General features: G+C 43.6%; 1 protein-coding gene across 5 annotated transcripts in view; it reads left to right on the top strand.

The window, feature by feature from the left end:
- Window positions 1–23,287, top strand: part of SRPK2 (SRSF protein kinase 2) — a 149,488-nt gene that overhangs the window by 98,589 nt on the left and 27,612 nt on the right. For 3 of the 5 annotated variants that reach the window (XM_040412672.1, XM_040412662.1, XM_040412654.1), the window contains exons 6-10: window positions 11,547–11,653; window positions 13,355–13,520; window positions 16,137–16,162; window positions 18,416–18,644; window positions 20,273–20,788. In XM_040412672.1, coding sequence (XP_040268606.1) covers window positions 11,547–11,653; window positions 13,355–13,520; window positions 16,137–16,162; window positions 18,416–18,644; window positions 20,273–20,788 — 1,044 coding nt within the window. Of the gene's footprint in view, window positions 1–11,546; window positions 11,654–13,354; window positions 13,521–16,136; window positions 16,163–18,415; window positions 18,645–20,263; window positions 20,789–23,287 lie in introns of all 5 variants that reach the window. The other 2 variants (XM_040412647.1, XM_040412639.1) reach the window with 1 other exon arrangement.

Here is a 23,287-nt window from a genome sequence, read left to right as displayed (position 1 = left end):
CCCCAGAAGGAACCTAGGGCCTGGTACCTAACGGCATTCAGAGTACTTCTAGCTATCACATGGAGGTTGTGGGACTCTTTAAGGATATGTTTCCCAGACAACCACTGACCAACCACCAAATTGGTCATGCTGGATGATGTTACAGGCAACATAACAATCATAACGGCATCTGCAGACTTTCATGTCTGTCGCATTTGCTCAGAGTGAACCTTTTCTCATCTGTGAAGAGAATAGTGTGCCAGTGGCGGACCTGCCAGTTCTGGTATCCTGTGGCAAAAAAACAATCGAGCTGTAGAGTGCTGGGCAGTGAGCAGAGGTCTTACTACAGTGCGTTGGGCCCTCATTCCACCCTCATGGAGTCTTGTTTCTGACAGTCTGTTTAGACGCATGTAGACCAGTAGCCACCTGGCGGTCATTTTTTCGGGCTCTGGCAATGCGTTTTCTGTTCCACTTCACACAAAGGAGCAGATACTTCACCTGATGCTCTGTTGGTAATATTTTTTTTTTACTCTGTTCGGCACTCCTCGTATAATGGCCTGTGTTCTGGTTTCTTCTCCATGCTTTTGGGACTGTACTGGGAAACACAGCAATCCTTCTTACAACGGCACATATGGATGTGCAATCCTGGAGGAGCAGGACTACCTGTGCAGACTGATTGGGTTGCAGGTATCCCCTAAACCAGAGATGCCCAACCTGCAGCCCTCCAGCTGTTGCAAAATTACAACTTCCAGTATGCCTGGACAGCCTACAGCTATTAGGGCATGCTGGGAGTTGTAGTTTTGCAACAGCTTGAGTTCCACAGGTTGAGCATCCATGCCCTAAACCATTGATGTACCCGAAGTTTAAGTGTCAAGAGTTTAATTAAATATGGGTCCATCAAAAAAATATGTCTCCACAATCTATATATTTTGATATATCAAGATGAATGATATGTCCCAATGCCTTGTTGCTCACTGTTGACACTTGATATATTATTCATTATGCTAACCATTCAACTTAGGATTTATCCTATAGTGTATGTGAAGTTGGAGGATCCATTCCACTTTTTTGCTGGATCTTAGAGAAATTTTGCTCCACCCAAGAACTTAGTATAAATAGTAGAGGAAAATGGATTACATGTATGAGCCACTGAAGAAGGATCCGGCAGTTCCGAAACGCGTATGGTGTAATTAATGTAATCCAAAAAGACATCCCCGGTACCATTACAGCTGCAATATTTGAGAGCAAAACTAAATCGCTGGATAAAGACTCCGGTACTACCAATAAACAGTGTGCTGCATCGGAGGGTAAGCAATGAGCTCCAACACGCAGGAAGCCAAGCAAAGTCATTGCATAAGCTGATACACGGGGAGCCAGAAGATCTGGCTGAGAGCAATACACATTGCTCCCACAGATAATAAACCCTGGGAAGACATTCTTAGGCTACTTTCACACTGCCGTTTCTGGGTCCGCCTGTGAGTTCCGTTTCAGGGCTCTCACAAGCGGCCCCCAACGGATCAGTTTTGCCCCAATGCATTCTGAATGGATAAGGATCCGTTCAGAATGCATCAGTTTGGCTCCGTTCCGCCTCCATTCCGCTCTGGAGGCGGACACCAAAACGCTGCTCGCAGCGTTGTGGTGTCCGCCTGGCGGTGCGGAGCCAAACGGATCCGTCCTGACTTACAATGTAAATCAATGGGGACGGGATCCGTTTACATTGACACAAATATGGTGCAATTGTTCGTCCCCCATTGACTTTCAATTTAAGTCAGGACGGATCCGTTTGACTTAGGCCGAATGCACACGGGAGCAGTCTGTGATATGCCGGGCTGGATTTCTGTTCAGAGCAGGAGCGCAGGGTGTCATTGGTTGCTATGACGCTGTGCGCTTCATGCCGCCGCTGCTGTACAGTAATCATAGACCATACGAGTGTATTGCTGTAGTGCAGCGGCGGCATGAAGCGTTCGGCGTCATAGCAACCAATGATGCCGTGCGCTCCCGCTCTGAACAGGAATTCAGCCCGGCATACCACGGACCGCTCTCGGCCGCGGAACACGGCCGTGTGCATTCGGCCTTACACAGATTTTTTTTTTTACTAAGTTATGCAGACAGATCCGTACTGAACGGATACCAGCGTTTGCATTTATAGGTGCGGATCCGTCTGTGCACATACCAGACGGATCCGCACCTAACGCAGGTGTGAAAGTAGCCTAACCAATAATAGTGAAAGAAAGTTACATTACACTATACCAATAATATCCACTCTAGTTATTAACTATAACGGTATATGTGCAATAAATAAGAGGTATATCTGCATCTTGAAAAGGAGATGAAAAACAACAGATAACCATGAACATTGATTCTTAACCCTTTCACAACCCTGCCATTTTTCACCTTTCTGCCCAGGCCATTTTTAGAAAATATGACGTGTCACTTTATGTGGTAATCACTTTAAAACGCTTTTACTTATCGAAGCCGTTCTGAGATTGTTTTCTTGTCACATATTGTACTTCATGACAGTGGTAAAATGGAGTAAAAAAATTTCATTTTTATTTATAAAAAAAAAAAAAGACCAAATTTACCCAAAAAGTTGAAAAATTTGCAAATTTCAATTTCTCTACTTTTATAATAGATAGTAATACCTCTAAAAGTAGTTATTACTTTATATTCCCCATATGTCTATTTCATGTTTGGATCATTTTGAAAATGACATTTTATTATTCTGGGACGTTAGAAGGCTTAGAAGTTTAGAAGCAAATCTTAAAATTTTTAAGAACATTTCCAAACCCCAATTTTTTCAGGACCAGTTCAGTTATGAAGTCACTTTCTGGGGCTTACATATTAGAAACCACCCATAAATCACCCCATTTTAGAAACTACACCCCTCAAGCTATTCAAAACTGATTTTGCAGACTTTGTTAACCCTTTAGTCGCCCCACGAGAATTAAATAAAAATGGGATTTTTCTATTTTTTCCTCTAAGACATCAAGGGTTAACAGCCAAAAAAACCTCAATCTATTACTCTGAATCTGGAGTTTACAGAAAGACCCCATGTGTGCTCAAAAACTGATGTATGGGCGCATAGCATGCTTCAGAGTGGAAGGAGCACCATATGGCTTTTGGAGAGCGGATTTAGCTGGAATTGTAATTGGGAGCTATGTCGCATATGAAGACACCCTGAGGTGGCCCTACAGTGGAAACCCTCAAAAAGTGTCAACATTCCGGAAACTACACCCCTCAAGGAATATTTCAAAGTGTGTAGTGAGCCCTTTGACCCATCAGCGTTTCACAGAATTAGGAAACGCTTGGCTGTTAAAATGAAAGATTACAATTCTTTCCAGAAAAAGTTGCTTTTCACCCACATTTTTCACTTTTACAAGGGGTAACAGGACAAAATGCACCCCACATTTGTTCCCCATTTCCCCCTGAATACGCCAACACCCCATATGTGCTCAAAAAATGATGTATAGGTGCGTGGCAGGGTTCAAAAGGGAAGTAGCGCCATAGGACTTTTTGTAGGACAGATTTTGCAGGATTGGCTTTTGGTAGCTATGTCGCATATGCAGACACCCTGAGGTAACCCTAGAGTGGAAACCCCCAAAAAGTGACCCCATTCTGGAAACTACACCCCTCAAGGAATATTTCAAGATATGTAGTGAGAACTTTGTCCTCAAAGGTGATTCATGGAATTGGCTGTGAAAATTAAAAATAATTTTTTTTTCCAGAAAAATGACTTTAGGCCCAAATTTTTTACTTTTAACCAGGGGAAACTGGAGAAAATGTACCCCTAATTTATTGCCTATTTTCTCCTGATTACAGCAATACCCCATATATGCTTATATACTGCTATATGGGTGTACCACAGGGGTCAGAAGGAAAGGAGCACCAAATGGAATCTGGAAGGCAGATTTCACTGGAATAATTGACAGGCGCCATCTTGCAATTGAACACATCCTGACATACCCCTAAAGTGGAAATGGGGTTGGGCGATATACCGCTGTATTAAAAAAAAAACGGCGATATCGCTGTTTCCTAATTAACGCAGTATTTTGTGACGTCATAGAAGCGGTCATGTGCGCTGACCGCTTCTAAATCTGCGTCCGCGGCCGCCCGCCCCAGCATGAACCGATACCTGCTGGATACTTGTACTCGTGCAAATGTCCCCGATACCTGCTGGCCACTTGCGGCGGCGCTCTTAGCAGTTCGGCGTGGGGGAAGGAATTCTGTGACTCGCATTCCCGGCACCCGACCTCTGAGAGGACGCTGTGATCCGCGCAATTAACCCCTCAGGTGTGGCACCTAAGGGGTTAATTGCGCGGATCACAGCGTCCTGTCAGAGGTCGGGTGCCAGGAATGTTCTTCAGTCTCTGCATTGGTGGCAGTGGGCAGTGCGCCCCCCCCCCCCCCCCAGTATTAATCATTGGTGGCAGTGGCCACAGGGTCCCCCCCCCCCCCCCCCAATCATTGGTGGCAGTGGGCAGTTCCGACCGGAGTCCCAGTGATCGGTTACCATGGCAGCCAAGACGCTACTGAAGTCCTGGCTGCCATGGTATGTTAGTGAGCAGCATTATACTCACGTGCGCCGTGGCCGTCGGGCGCTCCTTCTTCTCATAGGTCTGTGCGGCGCATTGCTAATGCTATAAGCATTAGCAATGCGCCGCACATACAGAAGAAGGAGCGCCTGGCGGTGTCACGGGTGTATGCGAGCAACGATAGTAATTCACAGTACAGAGCAACTGACTGGACCCAGAACTAGGGAGGATAAAGGGTGACCCCTGTCCGACCCTCAACGCTTTCCCTATTCTGCTAAAGCACATGCCCGGATCCAAAAGGCGGAACGAGGCATGCCCACGTGCCTAGGACTAATGACCACTGTAACCCCTACAATAGTGGAAGGGGCACGGCCACCAGTGCCCTACGCAGTATATGGAGGGAACCGTGGCCACCTCAGATCCAGTCAGAAAACAAACAGGAATACAACAATGTCTGCAGACTTAGCTGAAGGTGTTGTAGCCGCAGAGAAGACGGATCCAAGGACAGGCTGGCAAAATCCGGAGTGCTAGCTGCAGCAGAACACAGGTCCAGTGGACTGATAGCTACAAGTGAAGAAACCAAAGCAAGAGCCACAACTGAAGTGAGAACTATAATCCACATCCTATCATAGGAGGAGGGGTGATATAAAGAGAGGGAAATCAAACACATGAAGGACAGCTGTGGTGAAAGAAACCAGAAGTAAACAGAGTAGTGAGAACCTCTCCCAGGTCTAGTGGTGATATCATCACAGGGGTGGAGAAACAGAGCGGTGAGAACGTCCCAAAGCTCTGGTAGTGACAGTACCCCCCGCTCTACGGGTGGACTCCGGACAACCAGGACCCACCTTCTCAGGATGAGCCCTATGAAATGCCCTGATGAGGCGAGTGGCTTTAATGTCCGACACCGGAACCCACATCCTCTCCTCAGGACCATAACCCTTCCAATGAACGAGGTACTGAAGAGAACCGCGGACCATGCGAGAGTCCACAATTCTGGAAACCTCAAACTCCAGATTGCTATCAACCAAAATTGGAGGAGGAGGCAAAGAGGAGGGTACCGTGGGCTGGACATATGGTTTTAAGAGAGATCTGTGAAATACATTATGTATCTTCCAAACCCGTGGAAGATCAAGACGGAAGGCAACAGGATTGATGACTGACAAGATTTTATAAGGCCCAATAAACTTGGGACCCAATTTCCAGGAGGGAACCTTCAACTTAATGTTTCTAGTAGACAACCACACCAGATCACCCACATTCAGGTCCGGACCAGGCACACGTCTCTTATCAGCCACACACTTATACCTCTCACTCATCTTTTTAAGATTACTCTGAATCTTTTGCCAAATGGTAGACAAAGACGAGGAAAATCTCTCCTCCTCAGGTAAACCAGAAAGAGCCCCTCCCGAGAATGTACCAAACTGCGGATGGAACCCATATGCACCAAAGAATGGTGACTTATCAGAAGATTCCTGACGACTGTTGTTCAGCGCAAACTCAGCAAGAGGGAGAAATGAACACCAATCCTCCTGGTTCTCTGAAACAAAACAGCGCAAATATGTCTCCAGATTCTGATTGAGGCGCTCAGTCTGACCATTCGACTGCGGATGAAAAGCAGAAGAGAAGGACAGCCGAACCCCCAGGCGAGAACAGAAAGCCTTCCAGAACCTGGACACAAACTGCGTGCCTCTATCGGAAACAATATCAGAGGGAATGCCGTGCAATTTAACAATATGGTCGACAAAAGCTTGCGCCAACGTTTTAGCATTGGGTAAACCAGGGAAAGGTACGAAATGAGCCATCTTGCTAAAACGGTCCACCACCACCAGGATCACCGACTTCCCAGAGGAACGAGGAAGATCGGTGATAAAGTCCATGGACAGGTGTGTCCAAGGACGGGAAGGAATGGGTAACGGGAGAAGGGAACCTGAAGGCCGTGAACGAGGGACCTTAGCGCGAGCGCACGTCTCACAAGCAGCCACAAAACCCTCCACCGACTTACGAAGAGCCGGCCACCAAAATCTCCGAGCAATGAGATCCACCGTGGCTCTACTCCCGGGGTGACCAGCAAGAACCGTATCATGATGCTCCTTAAAGAGTTTGTGACGTAGCTCAGGAGGCACGAACAACTTCCCAGAAGGACAACGGGCAGGTGTCTCAGTCTGGGCAGCCTGGACCTCGGCCTCCAAATCGGAATATAGAGCAGAAACAACTACCCCCTCCGCCAAAATGGGACCCGGGTCCTCTGAGTTTCCTCCTCCCGGAAAACAGCGAGAGAGAGCATCAGCCTTCACATTTTTTATCCCAGGTCGGAATGTAACAACAAAATTGAATCTGGAGAAGAACAGAGACCATCTGGCCTGTCTCGGATTCATACGCCTGGCCGACTCCAAGTATGCCAGATTCTTATGGTCGGTAAAAACGGTGATAGGGTGCCTGGCCCCCTCCAACCAATGGCGCCATTCCTCGAAAGCCAACTTGATGGCCAACAACTCCCTATCTCCCACATCATAGTTTCTCTCTGCCGGGGAGAGTTTTTTAGAGAAAAAGGCACAGGGTCGCCACTTGGCAGGGGAAGGGCCCTGGGACAAAACCGCACCCACACCCACCTCGGAAGCATCCACCTCAACAATAAAAGGTAAGGAAACATCGGGATGCACCAAGACGGGAGCAGACGCAAAATTCTCTTTAATCTTAGAAAAGGCTGCAAGCGCCTCCTCCGACCAAGAGGAAAAATCCGCCCCCTTTTTTGTCATGTCAGTGAGGGGTTTGACAACAGAGGAATAATTCAAAATGAACTTTCTGTAATAGTTCGCAAAACCCAGAAAGCGCATCAATGCCTTCTGATTCTCAGGAAGCTCCCACTCAAGTACAGCACGGACCTTCTCGGGATCCATGCGAAAACCAGAAGCAGAGAGGAGAAAACCCAGAAATTGAATCTCCGATACCATAAAAAGACATTTCTCCAGCTTGGCGTACAATTTATTTTCCCGCAGAATCTGCAGAACCTGAAAAAGATGATCCTGATGGGTCTGAACATCAGGGGAAAAAATCAAAATATCATCAAGATATACCAATACGAATTTCCCCATTAAATGATAGAAAATACTATTAACAAAATGCTGAAAGACGGCCGGAGCATTCATCAGGCCGAAAGGCATAACGAGGCATGCCCACGTGCCTAAGACTAATGACCACTGTAACCCCTACAATAGTGGAAGGGGCACGGCCACCAGTGCCCTACGCAGTATATGGAGGGAACCGTGGCCACCTCAGATCCAGTCAGAAAACAAACAGGAATACAACAATGTCTGCAGACTTAGCTGAAGGTGTTGTAGCCGCAGAGAAGACGGATCCAAGGACAGGCTGGCAAAATCCGGAGTGCTAGCTGCAGCAGAACACAGGTCCAGTGGACTGATAGCTACAAGTGAAGAAACCAAAGCAAGAGCCACAACTGAAGTGAGAACTATAATCCACATCCTATCATAGGAGGAGGGGTGATATAAAGAGAGGGAAATCAAACACATGAAGGACAGCTGTGGTGAAAGAAACCAGAAGTAAACAGAGTAGTGAGAACGCCTCCCAGCTCTAGTAGTGACATCTTCACAGGGGTGGAGAAACAGAGCTGTGAGAACGTCCCAAAGCTCTGGTAGTGACAGGCGGCAACGGCGCATGTGAGTATAATGCTGCTCACTAATATACCATGGCAGCCATGACTTAAAGAGGACCTTTCACTACTCTACAAACTAAAAACTAACTATATCAGTGGGCAGAGCGGCGCCCAGGGGTCCCCCTGCACTTACTAGTATGTCTGGGCGCCGCTCCGTTCGCCCGGTATAGGCTCCGGTGTCTGCGCTCCCTCTGCTGTACTGGAGTGATTTCTTGTATGAGGCGTGTCCCTTGCTGCAGCGCTGGCCAATCTGCGCTGGCCATCACTGTTCCTGAGGTCCCCAGAAATCAAAAACCCCAACAAGTGACCCCATTTCGGAAAGAGCACCCCCGTATGAACATTTTAAATGGTGGAAAGAGTACTTTTCAGCAAACAGGTGTTTCACAGAAGACAGAAATACTTGTGAAAGCATTTCAAACCACATATTTGTGAAAAAATAATTATTTACTAGGACTAAGGCTACTTTCACACTTGCGTCGGAACTGCCCGCCGATCTGCCGCTGACTGAAAGCATTTTTGAGACGGATCCGGGTGCGGATCCGTCTCACAAATGCATTGCAAGGACGGATCCGTCTCTCCGCTTGTCATGCGGACCGACGGATCCGTCTTGTACATTTTTTCACATTTTTACCGATCTGCGCATGCCGGAACGACGGATCCGGCATTCCGGTATTCTGAATCACAGGGACGGATGGTGGTTTAGGGATCTGGAACAGCTGCAAATGAAACAAAAAATCTGTTCAGCTATTCCAGATGTTCTTCTTTTCTTTGCTGCCCTTACCTCTCTCCCGATCGTTAAACAGAGCCCCGTGGACCTTGCGCCGTACATGTACGGCGCTGGGCGTTAAGGTTTTTTTTTATTTGTACTAAGTAACATCACAAACTACCTGCAATCATGAACACTGATTTACAAATGAAATTAAATCATGATTAAGTGACATTATTGATCATTTACAGCTATTTTAAGTTATATACACTGATCATTGGATATACTAAGGACATTTGGAACAATCATTGGATGAATTAAGAATATTTGGACTATTTTTGATAAAATTTTTGAAACGAGTAATGCTATTTATCATTCTCTGGATGTTTTTTGGGATATCATCTACTTTACGTATGTACGTATTTCATAAGATAGGAATCATGTTTTATACTTACCTGATTAAGAATCATATACACTCACCTAAAGAATTATTAGGAACACCATACTAATACGGTGTTGGACCCCCTTTTGCCTTCAGAACTGCCTTAATTCTACGTGGCATTGATTCAACAAGGTGCTGATAGCATTCTTTAGAAATGTTGGCCCATATTGATAGGATAGCATCTTGCAGTTGATGGAGATTTGAGGGATGCACATCCAGGGCAAAGATGCTCTATTGGGTTGAGATCTGGTGACTGTGGGGGCCATTTTAGTACAGTGAACTCATTGTCATGTTCAAGAAACCAATTTGAAATTATTCGAGCTTTGTGACATGGTGCATTATCCTGCTGGAAGTAGCCATCAGAGGATGGGTACATGGTGGTCATGAAGGGATGGACATGGTCAGAAACAATGCTCAGGTAGCCCGTGACATTTAATTGATGGCCAATTGGCACTAAAGGGCCTAAAGTGTGCCCAGAAAACACCCCCCACACCATTACACCACCACCACCAGCCTGCACAGTGGTAACAAGGCATGATGGATACATGTTCTCATTCTGTTTACGCCAAATTCGGACTCTACCATTTGAATGTCTCAACAGAAATCGAGACTCATCAGACCAGGCAACATTTTTCCAGTCTTCAACAGTCCAATTTTGGTGAGCTCATGCAAATTGTAGCCTCTTTTTCCTATTTGTAGTGGAGATGAGTGGTACCCGGTGGGGTCTTCTGCTGTTGTAGCCCATCCGCCTCAAGGTTGTGCGTGTTGTGGCTTCACAAATGCTTTGCTGCATACCTCGGTTGTAACGAGTAGTTATTTCAGTCAACGTTGCTCTTCTATCAGCTTGAATCAGTCGGCCCATTCTCCTCTGACCTCTAGCATCAACAAGGCATTTTCGCCCACAGGACTGCCGCATACTGGATGTTTTTCCCTTTTCACACCATTCTTTGTAAACCCTAGAAATGGTTGTGCGTGAAAATCCCAGTAACTGAGCAGATTGTGAAATACTCAGACCGGCCCGTCTGGCACCAACAACCATGCCACGCTCAAAATTGCTTAAATCACCTTTCTTTCCCATTCTGACATTCAGTTTGGAGTTCAGGAGATTGTCTTGACCAGGACCACCCCCCTAAATGCATTGAAGCAAATGCCATGTGATTGGTTGACTAGATAATTGCATTAATGAGAAATAGAACAGGTGTTCCTAATAATTCTTTAGGTGAGTGTATACAATTAATAAGTGACCACCTTATGAACTTCTGATGTGAACACGTCTATTGCATTCTTTACCTTTTTTACTTTTTCAATTTTTATATCTTTTTAATATATATATGTGTGTGTGTGTATATATATATATATATATATATATATATTTTTTTTTTTTTTTTGTAGTGTATATTTAATTTAATTGTCTATTTATATATGATATATTTGATGTATTAAAGAATTAATCTTCAATGCAGCTCTAGGTGATTGGGTGCCTGTTAATACTCTGTAATATTGTCCATTGATACTAAAAGGCCGAGGGGTGGGCCTATAACCGAGCACCTAATAACAAAAAATTGAGACGGGTGAGCCACTATACCTTTTCTCTAAAATTTTTTAATTACATGCAATTACAAAAGTATTCAGATCCAGGTGCTGGTTTGAAAACTGTAGAAAAATTTTCGTGGGACAACCCCTGTAAGTGTTCCCTTCATTTTTTTTTTTTTTTTTTAGCAGTTTTTTATACAGAATACTTTTTAAAAGCCTTCAATTTAATTAGTATCAAAGGAGTAATTCCTGCAACAAAAAAGCTTTACCCTGTGCTGCACATACTGTAAAAAATAGCGGAAACTCCCGCTGTTCCAACGGTGCAGTGTCCGCTCTGCAATCCTTTCTCGACACTAGAGGATATGGCTGGGATTGCTGCTCAGCCAAACACTGGATTATGTGTGTAATCAATGCAACTAGTGATTGGAGTGCAACAGGGACCCCTGCACCTTCGGAACATCATGTGCACCCTGAGGGAATGCTTTTTTTTAAAAAAAAAATATTTTAAATATTCCAGTGCTTTTAAAATTATTTAGGAAAATATCTTAATCTCACTGTGCAGCAGAATTCTACTTAGCTTTTCTCTGAAAGACAAATGCGTGGTAGAATTATGGTGATGAAATTCCTATTTAAGTTGCAGGCGCATTTGTATTGCTGTAATGTTTAACCTTAACATATTATCAGATGTCTGTATGGTGTTTGAAGTTCTGGGTCATCACTTATTGAAATGGATCATCAAGTCAAACTATCAGGGTCTTCCCATTCGCTGTGTGAAAAGTATTATACATCAGGTAGTTTTGTGCTTTTATTCTTTTCTCTGCAAAATTGTGAAGGCCACAGCTATACATCTCAAAGCAAGCTCAGAGTAAATAGTTTGGTTGATGCTAAATCAGAGAAATTCATCCTTAAGACAACGTGCAGGCCTGGGCATGAGCACTGCAATAACCACTGAGGGCATCGGCTTTGTGCGCATGCGCACTGCTGCAAACAAAGCCGATGCCCTTAGTGGTTATGCCCAGGCTCACTGGTGAACTGTGAAAGCACGGGATCTGCAGAGGATGATGTAAGATGATTACAGGACCGGCCAGATGTGGCTGGGGAGGAGTAAGGAGCACAAAGCACCGAGCGGCCTAGGCACTTCCAGCCCGAACGCTGCCCCTGGGAACTTGCGAGCCTTCATTTACATACTATTAAAACCTTGTTTTTGCAACTTAAGAAAATCGGACTATAACGACAAAGGTACTGTTTGGTCAGGTTTGTGTGTCCAAGAACCCTTTGTGGGTAACAGGGTCACTTAAAGGGAAATGCCAGTTCAACTTTTCTTTTAAAATGTTTTTCACTTTCTTTTTTTTTTATTGAAATAATTCAAGATACAAGGTATGTGAAGCACAACAGTTTTCACCATAACAGTGAACACAGTGCGACAAATTGCTCCTACAATGCACCTACTTTGCAGGATAGGCTGAACTAGATGGGCGTTATTGTTTCAGCCTTAGGCCTCATGCACGCGGCCGTTGCCCGGCTGTGTCCGTATTGCGGCCCACAAACAGCAGGTCCGCAATACACGGGCAACGGCCGTGTACATCGCGGATGCGGACCCATTCACTTGAATGGGTCCGCAATCCGGGAGATGCGGTGCGGAACAGAAGCACTATGGAGTGCTATCGTGGTGTTTCTGTCCGTGCCTCCGCACCGCAAAAAAATAGAACTTTAAATTTTTTTACGGTGCGGATGGATCACTGACCCATTCAAGTTGAACGGGTCTTGATTCGTCCCTGCCGCCGCATGGATGTTGCCCATGCATTGGGGACCGCAAATTGCGGTCCCCAGAGCACTAAACGGCCACACAACGGCGGTGTGCATGAGGCCTTACAAAGTGTTACTAATGTGTTCATAACCTAGCAGTCAGGATGTGCAGAATCAGCACTGCAATTTTCATATAACTTGTGCACAACTTTTAGTTGGCATGCAACACCCACTTTATGTGGTCAGACGGAGTTTAAAGGGGGTGATCATACCTTTTTGAAAAGAAACCTTTTTTGTAGTGCACACCTGTGATAAAGACATGGTATCAATGCATTGTGTCAAGTGACAACCTCTGCTCTGTTACATCCCTATGAAGAGGATCCTATTTAAATGAGTTGCTTTATTACTCTTTCTGCCTTCTTATCAGAACTGTGTCTGCAGTCTATGAGCTCTGGTAATGCTGTGTACACAGTTACCAATTAAAGGAGCATTTTTAAAAATTAGAAAAAAATAGTTTTGTATGACAAAATAGGTGACATTTGTGCATTGATCTAGTTAGGACCATGGTTAAATTTAATACACATGCATGTACAGCAGTCTGAGTGGTTGTTCTGCATCTACTTGACCTGAATGATATTGTCATATAGTCTGTTTACTGTGCTGAATAGATCTGTGTGGAAGTGACATAAAATGACTCTAAATATAGAATCTTTCCACATAAACCGGTAATTGCTTTTGTTTTGTAGGTCCTCCAGGGCTTGGACTATCTGCATAGCAAATGTAAAATCATCCACACCGATATAAAACCAGAAAACATCTTGATGTGTGTTGATGATGCTTATGTCCGTAGAATGGCTGCAGAAGCCACAGAATGGCAGAAAGCGGGTGCACCACCTCCATCTGGTTCAGCAGGTAAAAAGCTTAGATTTTCATATACAATGGTGTGAAACTATCAACCTTCAGCACATTTACAGGGCACTCCTGACTTGTCTTTGTTAGTAAAGCTTCATTCACTCTCCGTTAAGGTAACTTCGCTAGTTTGTTCCGGCACCGGAGCAGACTAACAGTTACCGTATCTAGCCTAGCTGAACATCACCTGATCCCCATTCACTATATTGGGATCCAGCTGGGACCTGACAGGTTTCTGGTAAGAATGCTAGCTTTCTACTGGGAAAATAGCGTTGCATGCAGCACTATTTTTCCAAGAGAAAGCCAGCATTTATGCCAGAAATCCACCAGATCCCATTATAGTGAATGAGGATGCGGCAGTGTCCAGTTGTCAGTTCATTCATTATAGGCAGGAATGCTGTGTGAGAATTGCTATTTTTGTTATGATTCAGACGTCATATGCACCCAAAAATGGTACCCGTGAAAACTACAGCTTGTTCCTTAGGAGATAAGCCCTCACACATTTCTGTCCTCGTAAAATTGAAAAATGTTACTGCTGTCAGAATATGGTGGCACAAAAACTAAAGATTTTTATTTGAAAGAAGTGTTCTTATTGTGCAAAGGAAGTCAAATATATATAAAATAAAAAAAAAACTCAGCTTGGTTATTTAACCCCTCAGATGCCACATCCCCTGCTGCGAAATTGTGGGGTTCCAGTCGGTTACTGTGGCAGTCTGTTGCCTTGTGAAGGCTCCCAGGCCTAACATAGTAAGATGTCTGTTAAGCCCTGCCTAATTGAAGTCTATGGTACAAGTGACAAGTTAAAAAAAAAAAAAACACTACTAATTAAATCACCCCTCTTTCTCAATTTTACATAAAAAAAAATTAAATTAAATATCAGTTATTAGTAAAAAAGAAAGGGAGTGAGCACTCACACCATCTGGACCATAGGATATATTTATTAAATGGTATCCAATATATCATTCATATAAATGCACTCAAATACAATAAAACTTCATAAAAGTAGTCACCACTGGAAGAAAAGCGCCTACCTTACCCACTGGACCTTGATTAAAGATATTGCATGGCCATGCGATAAGGAATCCCACTAATACGAATACCGCTCCAGGATACAGGATACAACTACAGGTGCCACCAACGAATTACTATTCTTACCAGCCGAATTTCGTGATCCCGCGATACAGTGACGTCAGCAACCCGAGACTTGCGACGTGAGACGCCGTAGCAGCCGGCATCACTCGCTCCTCGTGGAAGGACGGCTTAGCATGGAACAATTTGGAATAAGGTATGAACTTGAACTGTGCATTAAGTGGTGTGAAACCTATAGTCCTGGACGGTTACATCTAATGAATCGTGGAGAGACTTTTCTAGTGTAATATATATTTGCATGCACGAGGAGATTTGAATACCATTTTGGAGTCACAGGTACTTCTCTCCAGGACACTTCAATTGCCGACTGCGGTTTGCGGTATTACCACTACCATTAGTGGTCTATTTACTGCATAATTCTGGGCAGTACAAAGTGCCAATTTTGAATACCAATTACGCAAGGATTGCACAATTACCATTCTTCAGTGTTATTTTATATGTTGGTACCAACCACTACTTTTATGAAGTTTTATTGTATTTGAGTGCATTTATATGAATGATATATTGGATACCATTTAATAAATATATCCTATGGTCCAGATGGTGTGAGTGCTCACTCCCTTTCTTTTTTACTATTTACAATTTCTTTGGGTCCGGGCACCCAAGTTACGAGTTAGTAGCACCTGCCCATAATCACCTGGGTGTGAGCCAACCACCAATCTATCTAAATATCAGTTATTGCCATGTCTGAAAATGTCTTATAAATATAAATATTCATCATGCATAGTGAAGAAATAATAAAAATGGGCAATACAACATAAATTCAAACATCTTGTCATGGGGGTGTTTTGAGAAGGCAGCGGCGCTCCTGTGAGTGCTGCGGCCTTCTCGGTGCTCACCAAGCACAGTGCTGTACTGTACATTGTATAGCAGCTGTGTTTGTTATTACACTCAGCCTCATTCACTTGAATGGGGCTGAGCTGCTGTGTCGTCACTTGGCCTAGGAAAAGCAGAGAGAAGGTTGTCGTGCTACTTCTAGCACTGCTGCTTTCTGAAAGAGCTGATTGGTGGGGGTACCCAGTGTCGAACCCCAACTGATCAGATACTGATGACCTAACCAAAGGATAGATCATCAGTGAAATAAATCTCGGAAAACTCCTTTAAATAGTGCCATTAAAAATACATTACCTGCATGAAATTACTAGAATGTCATGGTTATGTGAACAGAGAATTTCAAACGTTTGGGCTCTTGGAAGGCAGAGAGGAAAAAATACGTAAATGCAATAAAATATTGGCTTGGTCGTTAAGGGGGTAAGGGGCTTTGTAGTACATACTTTGTGTACTTAAAGGGGTATTCTGGACCTCTGGTATATCAGACCCCCACTGATCTAATAGTTATCCCCCATCCTGTGGATAGGGGATACCAATATAACCGGACTACCCCTTTAACTGTGTACTCTATACTCTGCACTTAAGTCCTAATATGATTTTAAGAATGATATTTTATCATTTTTCTTTTTTTTCTTTTAGTGAGCACTGCTCCACAGCAGAAGCCAGTAAGTACTTGAAAGTATCTTTTTATAATGATTGTGTGAGAACAGTATTATGAATCCACAGACTTACGGTAAATGGGTATTCACATCTGGAACATTGATGGCATATTGCTAAAATATGCCATCAATATGAAGTGCAGGTCCCACCTCTGGGACCATGTCCGGTCTCCAGAATAGGGCCCCTGAAGTGAAGGGGGAGCAACAACAGATGTGTGGCCACTCCATTCACCGCTATGGGAGTTCCAGAAATAGCCTTGTGCTGGTTCACGTGTTTCAGGCAGTCCCATAGCAGTGAATGGAGATGACTTATGTGCGGCTTCCTCTATTCACTGCTAAAGGACTCCCAAAAACAGTAGAGCACACTTACTTAGCCATTTTCAGAAGTCCTGTAGCAGTGAATGGAGAGTAAGCTGCGCATGTGTTTTGCGCTGTCCTTTACTTCTGGGTCCGTTCTGAAGATTAGAGCTGGTCCCAGAGGGGAGACCTGCACCTGTCCGACATTGATAGTATATCCTAACGACATGCCATAAATGTAACAGATGGGAATACCCCATTGTAATTAATATATTTATATTATTATTTTCTGTTTTTGCTTATTTGTCAGTTCATTTTACTGTACAGTGTAATGCCACTGGTTTATATTCCTAGGAATTACTTTTTGATGGTTAGACATATCATTCCATTTAAATGAAAATTCCAGTAATCTGACACCAAGTTCATTTAAATTGACTTCTGCTTAGAATTCTCAAAATATACATTGAGGAGAATTTCCAAATCTAAAAATGTCCATAGTATTAAATAGCTTTAGATTATTTCATTTACAAAGATCTTTTTTTTTTCTGTTCAGTTGTGTTGACCGTCCTTGTAGAAGTGACAACAGGAAGTGCTGCCATATTGATTGTCACTTTTGAATTATCAACTGTTGTTTACTATTTTTCATACTGACAAGTGGCCTTCAGCTTCTGTGAAAAATGTACCATATTTTTTGCTCTATAAGACGCACCTAGGTTTTAGAGGCCATGCTGTGGAGCCCTTTCATACAGAAGTCCAAGCCCTTGTTAATCCCATCTCCTTTACTACTGGGTACCTACTTTAGAACTCTTCTAATCAGATGAACTAATTTAGGAACTAAATAAAAGAGGGAGCAGAGTATTGGCCCATGGACAAATGAAAGGAGATGGATGAAACAAACACTTGTCGTCTTGGAAAACAAAATTTAGCTTCAAAATGAGGTGCCCATTTTGATTTTTGCTATGGGGCCCCCCTTACTTCTATGTACACCCCTGGACAATTCCCGCAGGAGCTGTTGAAGAAGCTACCTGTATGTGGTAAGTTGAACAGTATTTTCACAAGTCTTAGGGAAAGTTCACATGTGCAACAACTGTAGTAAAAGGCATGAATCCAAATATTATACACTGATCTACACTAGTGCTGCTTAGCAAAATGTATAAATATGAACACAAGGCTCTTTGTATATGTTATGGCCAGAATGCTTAGGCCCGCACATCACATCATGGTGGCCTCTTTCAGCTGAAATCCTACATGAATTTGTAGCAACCGTTGCTGCCGTAGCATAGCATCTGCAGTGTAGGAGTAGAAACCCACTCAAAAGAGGCCACTGTGACCTGGTAAATGGGCCTATACCGTTCAGTATACATAGAGCATACGTATAATTAGGCTTTGCAATAGATCAATGCATAGAATGTGGATGTGCGATCGTGTCTTTTTTACCGGTTGTATAAGTTCACACTTGTCAGATTTGTTGCTAATGTTTCTGTGATTTAAAAATCCGTGTCATTCATCTGAATGAGGTTGTTTTGAAGAAAAGCACATGGATACACGCAGGTCCTATTCAGATGAATTGGACAGTCACAAACACTTCAAAAAATATGCTTCTTGTGAAAATACCCTAAGGCTACATGCATGCACTGTTTATTAGCTGCAGATTTTCCAATGTCAGATCTGCAAAGTGGATGAGATTTCAAAAATATGTACACATTGCGGATTCTATTACAGTGTAAAGGGGTGAAATGTCGTACAGAAAAACTTTCCCATGTACATTATGTGATCTTCGTGAAAACGGGTCATTGAACACCATATAGTTTTATGCTGGTGACCAGTGGGATAACTTTTCTTTATCTTACTTTTGAAAGGCTTCTTTTTTATTTGAGCTCAGAGTATTTACTGTAATTTATTTTTCTTTACATTTTATTAGAAAAACGGTTAACTAAGAAACATGTTGCTTTTCCTGCACAGGTTGGAAAGATTTCCAAAAATAAAAAGAAAAAACTTAAAAAAAAGCAGAAGCGTCAAGCAGAGCTCCTAGAAAAACGCCTTCAAGAAATCGAAGCGCTGGAGAGGGAGGCAGAAAGGAAAAAAACTGCAGAAAATGAAAATGAGCAGGATGCTGATAGCCAGCCAGAAGCCAAATTGAAGACGGTTTGTCTGGAGGATGCTACTGATGAGGAGCCAGTCAATGACTATGGTGCGTATTAAATGCAGAGCTTTTTTCACACTCCCTGTACAGTGTAACTAAATAAACACAAGATCAGGAGCCTTTAAAAAAAAAATCTGATTCATTGCCATTTCCAATTGGGAATAAAGAAGTTTTACATGGAGTTGTTCAGGATTAGAAAAACATGGCTGCTTCCTTCCAGAAGCAATGCAACACTTGTCCACAGGTCATTTGTGGTATTGCAGTTCATCCCCATTCATTTCAATGGAAGTGAGCTGTAATACTAAACCCAAAGCATTGACAGGTGTGGTGTGTTTTTTTTCTTCTAATCCTAGCCACGCAAGCACAATGCGCTCCCATTCACTACTATGGGGAGAGCGCTTGGTGGTGGACTGACCCAGGGAAACGTGGGGTCCTCCGGCCGCCACCTTCCCCGCTCTATCAGACAATGGGGGCATATCCTAGCAATATTCCCCTAGGATTCTCAGATGGGAATACCCCTTTAAGGGGGAGATTGATGGCCCATTACCTATCACTTGCCTATTGGACAGTATACATGGGCTGCTGTAAGATACTTAAAGCGAACCTGTTAGGAGTAAATGTCTGCCATATCTGAGTGCAGGGTGGGATGCATGAAGAGAAACAGCTGCATAATATATAGGTTCATATGGTTCGAATCAGTATTTCTGTGTGAAAAAAAACGGCGTAAATCCCGATAGGACTCTTAGGCTAGGGCTACACGACGACATGTTTTTTATAATGATAGTCTATAGTGTCGCACTGCGACATGCTGCAACGCGACAGTAGCAAAAAAATCCACCCAAGATGGATTTTTCGGTGACTGTCGCAGTTGCAGCATGTTGCAGTGCGACACCATAGACTATAATTATGAAATTATGAAAATTATTGCGTGACATTGGTGTAGTTGTTCCCTTTGTGTCGCGCAGCCCTAGCCTTAGGGTAGACTGTGAGAGTCCTGATAACCCCACCTACACACAGTCAGCACTCCTATGCTTCATCTACATTGTCCAATTGTCAGGCGGGTTATCGGTAACAAACATTCATATTAGACACTAGTTCCCAATAATTTGCCAGTGTAAAGGTGCTGCAGATCACCCCATGAACAACTGAAACATTCATCGGGTGGAATGATTGTTCCTGCGGACATCTCAGTCATTGTTTCTGAGCAGCAGATCATGCTGTGTAAACAGCACTCTGCTGCCCAGTAACAATGACTGTCTGGGGACGAGTAATCGCAGTAGCCATTACTCATCCACATACCGTGGAGGTGACTGCTGCATGTAAATGCAACTCTTCACCTCCACTGACGAGCGGGAAATTATCAGGAATGAACGCTGCTTTCCCAATATTTGTCTGCAGTTCTAGGTCTCCTATCGGATTTACGTTTGCTTTTTACACAGAAAGCCTGGTCCAGATTATATAAACCTATATTTCACTGCTAGGGCTGATATTCACTGACATCGTCACTATATCTGCCAAAGACGCAAGGATCTTTTGACACCTTGATTTTCTCTGATTTGGCTCAGCCAGGACAACAGAGCCATCACATTATCATGTCTTGTTTTATAACTTAAAGCCATGATGTTCCTGTAAGCAGCCTAAGGTTTGTTTGAAATGTATTTTTACAGTTTTAGCAGGTAATGTTTCTTCAGAAGGGGAAGATCATGATGAGAAAGAAGATACCGAAAAGGAAATTGTTGAAAAAGATGATGATGAGGATGATGATGAGGATGATGATGTGGAGCCAGAACTGGTGAACACAGATCCAACATGGATAGAGTCTCCAAAAACAAATGGCCATTTGGAAAATGGTCCATTCTCCCTGGAACAGCCGTTAGATGATGAAGATGAGGAAGAGGAAGACTGCCCAAATCCAGATGACTCTAACCATGATGAGTCAAATGCCGAAAGTGATTATACATACAGTAGCTCTTATGAACAGTATAACAGTGATTTGCCAAATGGACAACATAAGAATACGGAGTTAGAGTTCTCTGATTTTTCAGCAGCAATGTTTTCCGACCCATTAGAGTCTGTAAAATCTGCTTTGGCAGCTTCTGAGGATTCCACAGTTATAGAGCGGCATGAAAGTAGCCCTTGCCAAGACAGAAGCAGGACGGTTTCCGCATCAAGTACTGGAGATATGCCAAAAAGTAAGTTGTACATCATAGGTAAGGCTACTTTCACACTCGTGTTTGGTGCGGATCTGTCATAGATCTGCACAGACTGATCCTCATCGATAATACAACCGCATGCAACTGTTCAGAACGGATCCGTTTGTATTATCTTTAACATAGCCAAAACGGATCCGTCTTGAACACCATTGAAAGTCAATGGAGGAAGGATCAGTTTTCTATTGTGTCAGTGAAAACACATTGTGTGTCAGGACGGATCCGTTTGGCTCAGTTTTGTCAAAGGGACACCAAAACGCTGCAAGCAGCATTTTGGTGTCCACCTCCAAAGCGGAATGGAAGCAGAACGGAGCCAAACTGATGCATTCTGAGCCATTCAGAATGCATTAGGGCAAAACTGATCTGTTTTGGACCGCTTGTGAGATCCCTGAACGGATCTCCCAAACAGAAACCAAAACGCCAGTGTGAAAGTAGCCTAACTTGCAGTGTCCTCTTCCAAAACTATCCACACAGTGATTGAGTTATCGTGTTGGGCACTTTTAGACCGTGTTTGTTGAGCACCCTTTTATAAATCCAAACTTAATAAACTTTATTTTGTACTAGCAGACTTTAAAGGGGTTGTCTGGTTTCCAATATTGATGACCTATCCTCGGGATAAGTTATCATTATCAGATCGGTGGGAGTCCAACTCCCGGCACCTCAGCCAATTAGCTGTTTGAAGAGACAGCAGCGCTCATATGAGTGCTGCATTCTCTTCACTGTTTACCTGAGAATAGGTCATCAATATCGGAAACCGGACAACTCCTTTAAAAGTAATGTGTTTGACTCACGTTTTATGTTCAATATATTTATTTTACAAATTGTGTTGATTTTTATTTTAATTTTCAATGTCGCTATATTTAAAAAAAAAATACCTAAAACTGCAGATTTTGCACTGGTCACTAGGCCTAATTATATTTTCAGACTTTCTGTTCTGAACGGGTAGCTTTTCAGTAGCCATCAGATTATCATCACAAGCAGAATTACAATGATATATATTGCCTGTATATAGATAAGGCTAAGTACACATCTATGCTAGGATTCTTGTATTCTGTAGCAGCATAGGAGGAGAATACTAGAACTGATGGATCTGGTGTATGCCAGATACTGCTGGAACCGTATAGATCCCATTTACTATAATGGGGTCAGTTGGTTGTCCTGCATGAATACTGCCAGCTGGCCGGACAAAATACCACTGCATGCAGTGATATGTCGTCTTTTTCTTTTGTTTTGCCTGGATCTCTAATGGAGGCTCCTGCTGGAAAATCTGCGCTGATGTTATGGCGGCACCATTCACAATAGGTGATAACAGCTCATCTACTCTCTCCTGCCCTCTGGGCAGCTCACAGCACATTCTTAGAAAACCCTCCCATAGAAGTCAATGGGGTCCCCTCCAGTCCATTGTGTCTATGGTCCTTGTAGCTGCTGTCAAAGGACAGGAACTCTTGACATATTGTAGGCCTAGTAGCCAGTGTAAAAGTGCATAATTTTAACATTTAAACAAAATATATATAGATAGTTGCATGGAAATTTAAAAAAATATATACAATATATATATATATTATCATAAAAACTTGATTTAAGCAATAGGTAATTTTCTGACTACACGTTTCCTTTAAGAAGTTGTCCCAATTAGATATCCACCTTTTGGAAAACAGCTGGCCTAGAGTTTAACTGTATGTTCACAAGTACTCAATTCGGTCAGTGGACTGACAAAAATCCCTGTAGGGGTCCCTGTGGTGCTGAGCCCCAGTACCTATACAACAGAACTGAATAGTACCCTTGGTCTGAATGCTAATTGATGAAATGTGAGTTGCACGAATCAAACAATTCCATTACCATTGGCAATAATTGCTACGAGTTTCTGGGAGACTGTAAGATAACATTCAATGGTAGCAACCTAGATTGCACCTAATTGTTTATTAACCCTTTCCCGACTGCAATCTGTATATACGTGATAGCTGCACATGCCCCGTGCAGCTATCACGTCTATAAACGTCAAGACAGTTCTTTAATCCAAGCGCTGCAAAGCGCTTGGATTAAAGCTTCTGCCCCCGCACTGCTGCTGTCACGGACAGCATACAGTTCAGTAATGCCGGCAAGGGACCAATCAGAGTGGCCCCTTGCCGACAATCGATCCGATTGGTTAGTCTGTGCAGACTAACCAATCGGATCGCGGCAGTGGAAAAAATGCCGGTTTCAGGCTCTGATCTGCGCTCTGCAGATCACAGCCTGAAATCAGGTAGTGTCTCTGTGGCCCCCAATCTGTGCCCCTTTCCTGTGCCCCCCGATCTGTGCTCCTCCAACACCCCCCTGTGCGCGCCTGCCCCTGATGAAGTAGTTTCCCCGTCCATATTTATGTAGTCCCTCCCTGATGCGGTCCGCCCCATGCTGTCTCCCCGCCCCTCCTGCCCCAGCCTCCCTCACCCTCAAGGTTAGCCGCCGTACCCCAATACAACCCCCCCCCCCCCCCCCCCATTC

Source organism: Bufo bufo, chromosome 1 (genome assembly GCF_905171765.1).
Source record: "Bufo bufo chromosome 1, aBufBuf1.1, whole genome shotgun sequence".
Classification (NCBI taxonomy): domain Eukaryota; kingdom Metazoa; phylum Chordata; class Amphibia; order Anura; family Bufonidae; genus Bufo; species Bufo bufo.
This window is presented reverse-complemented; position numbering and strand designations above follow the sequence as displayed.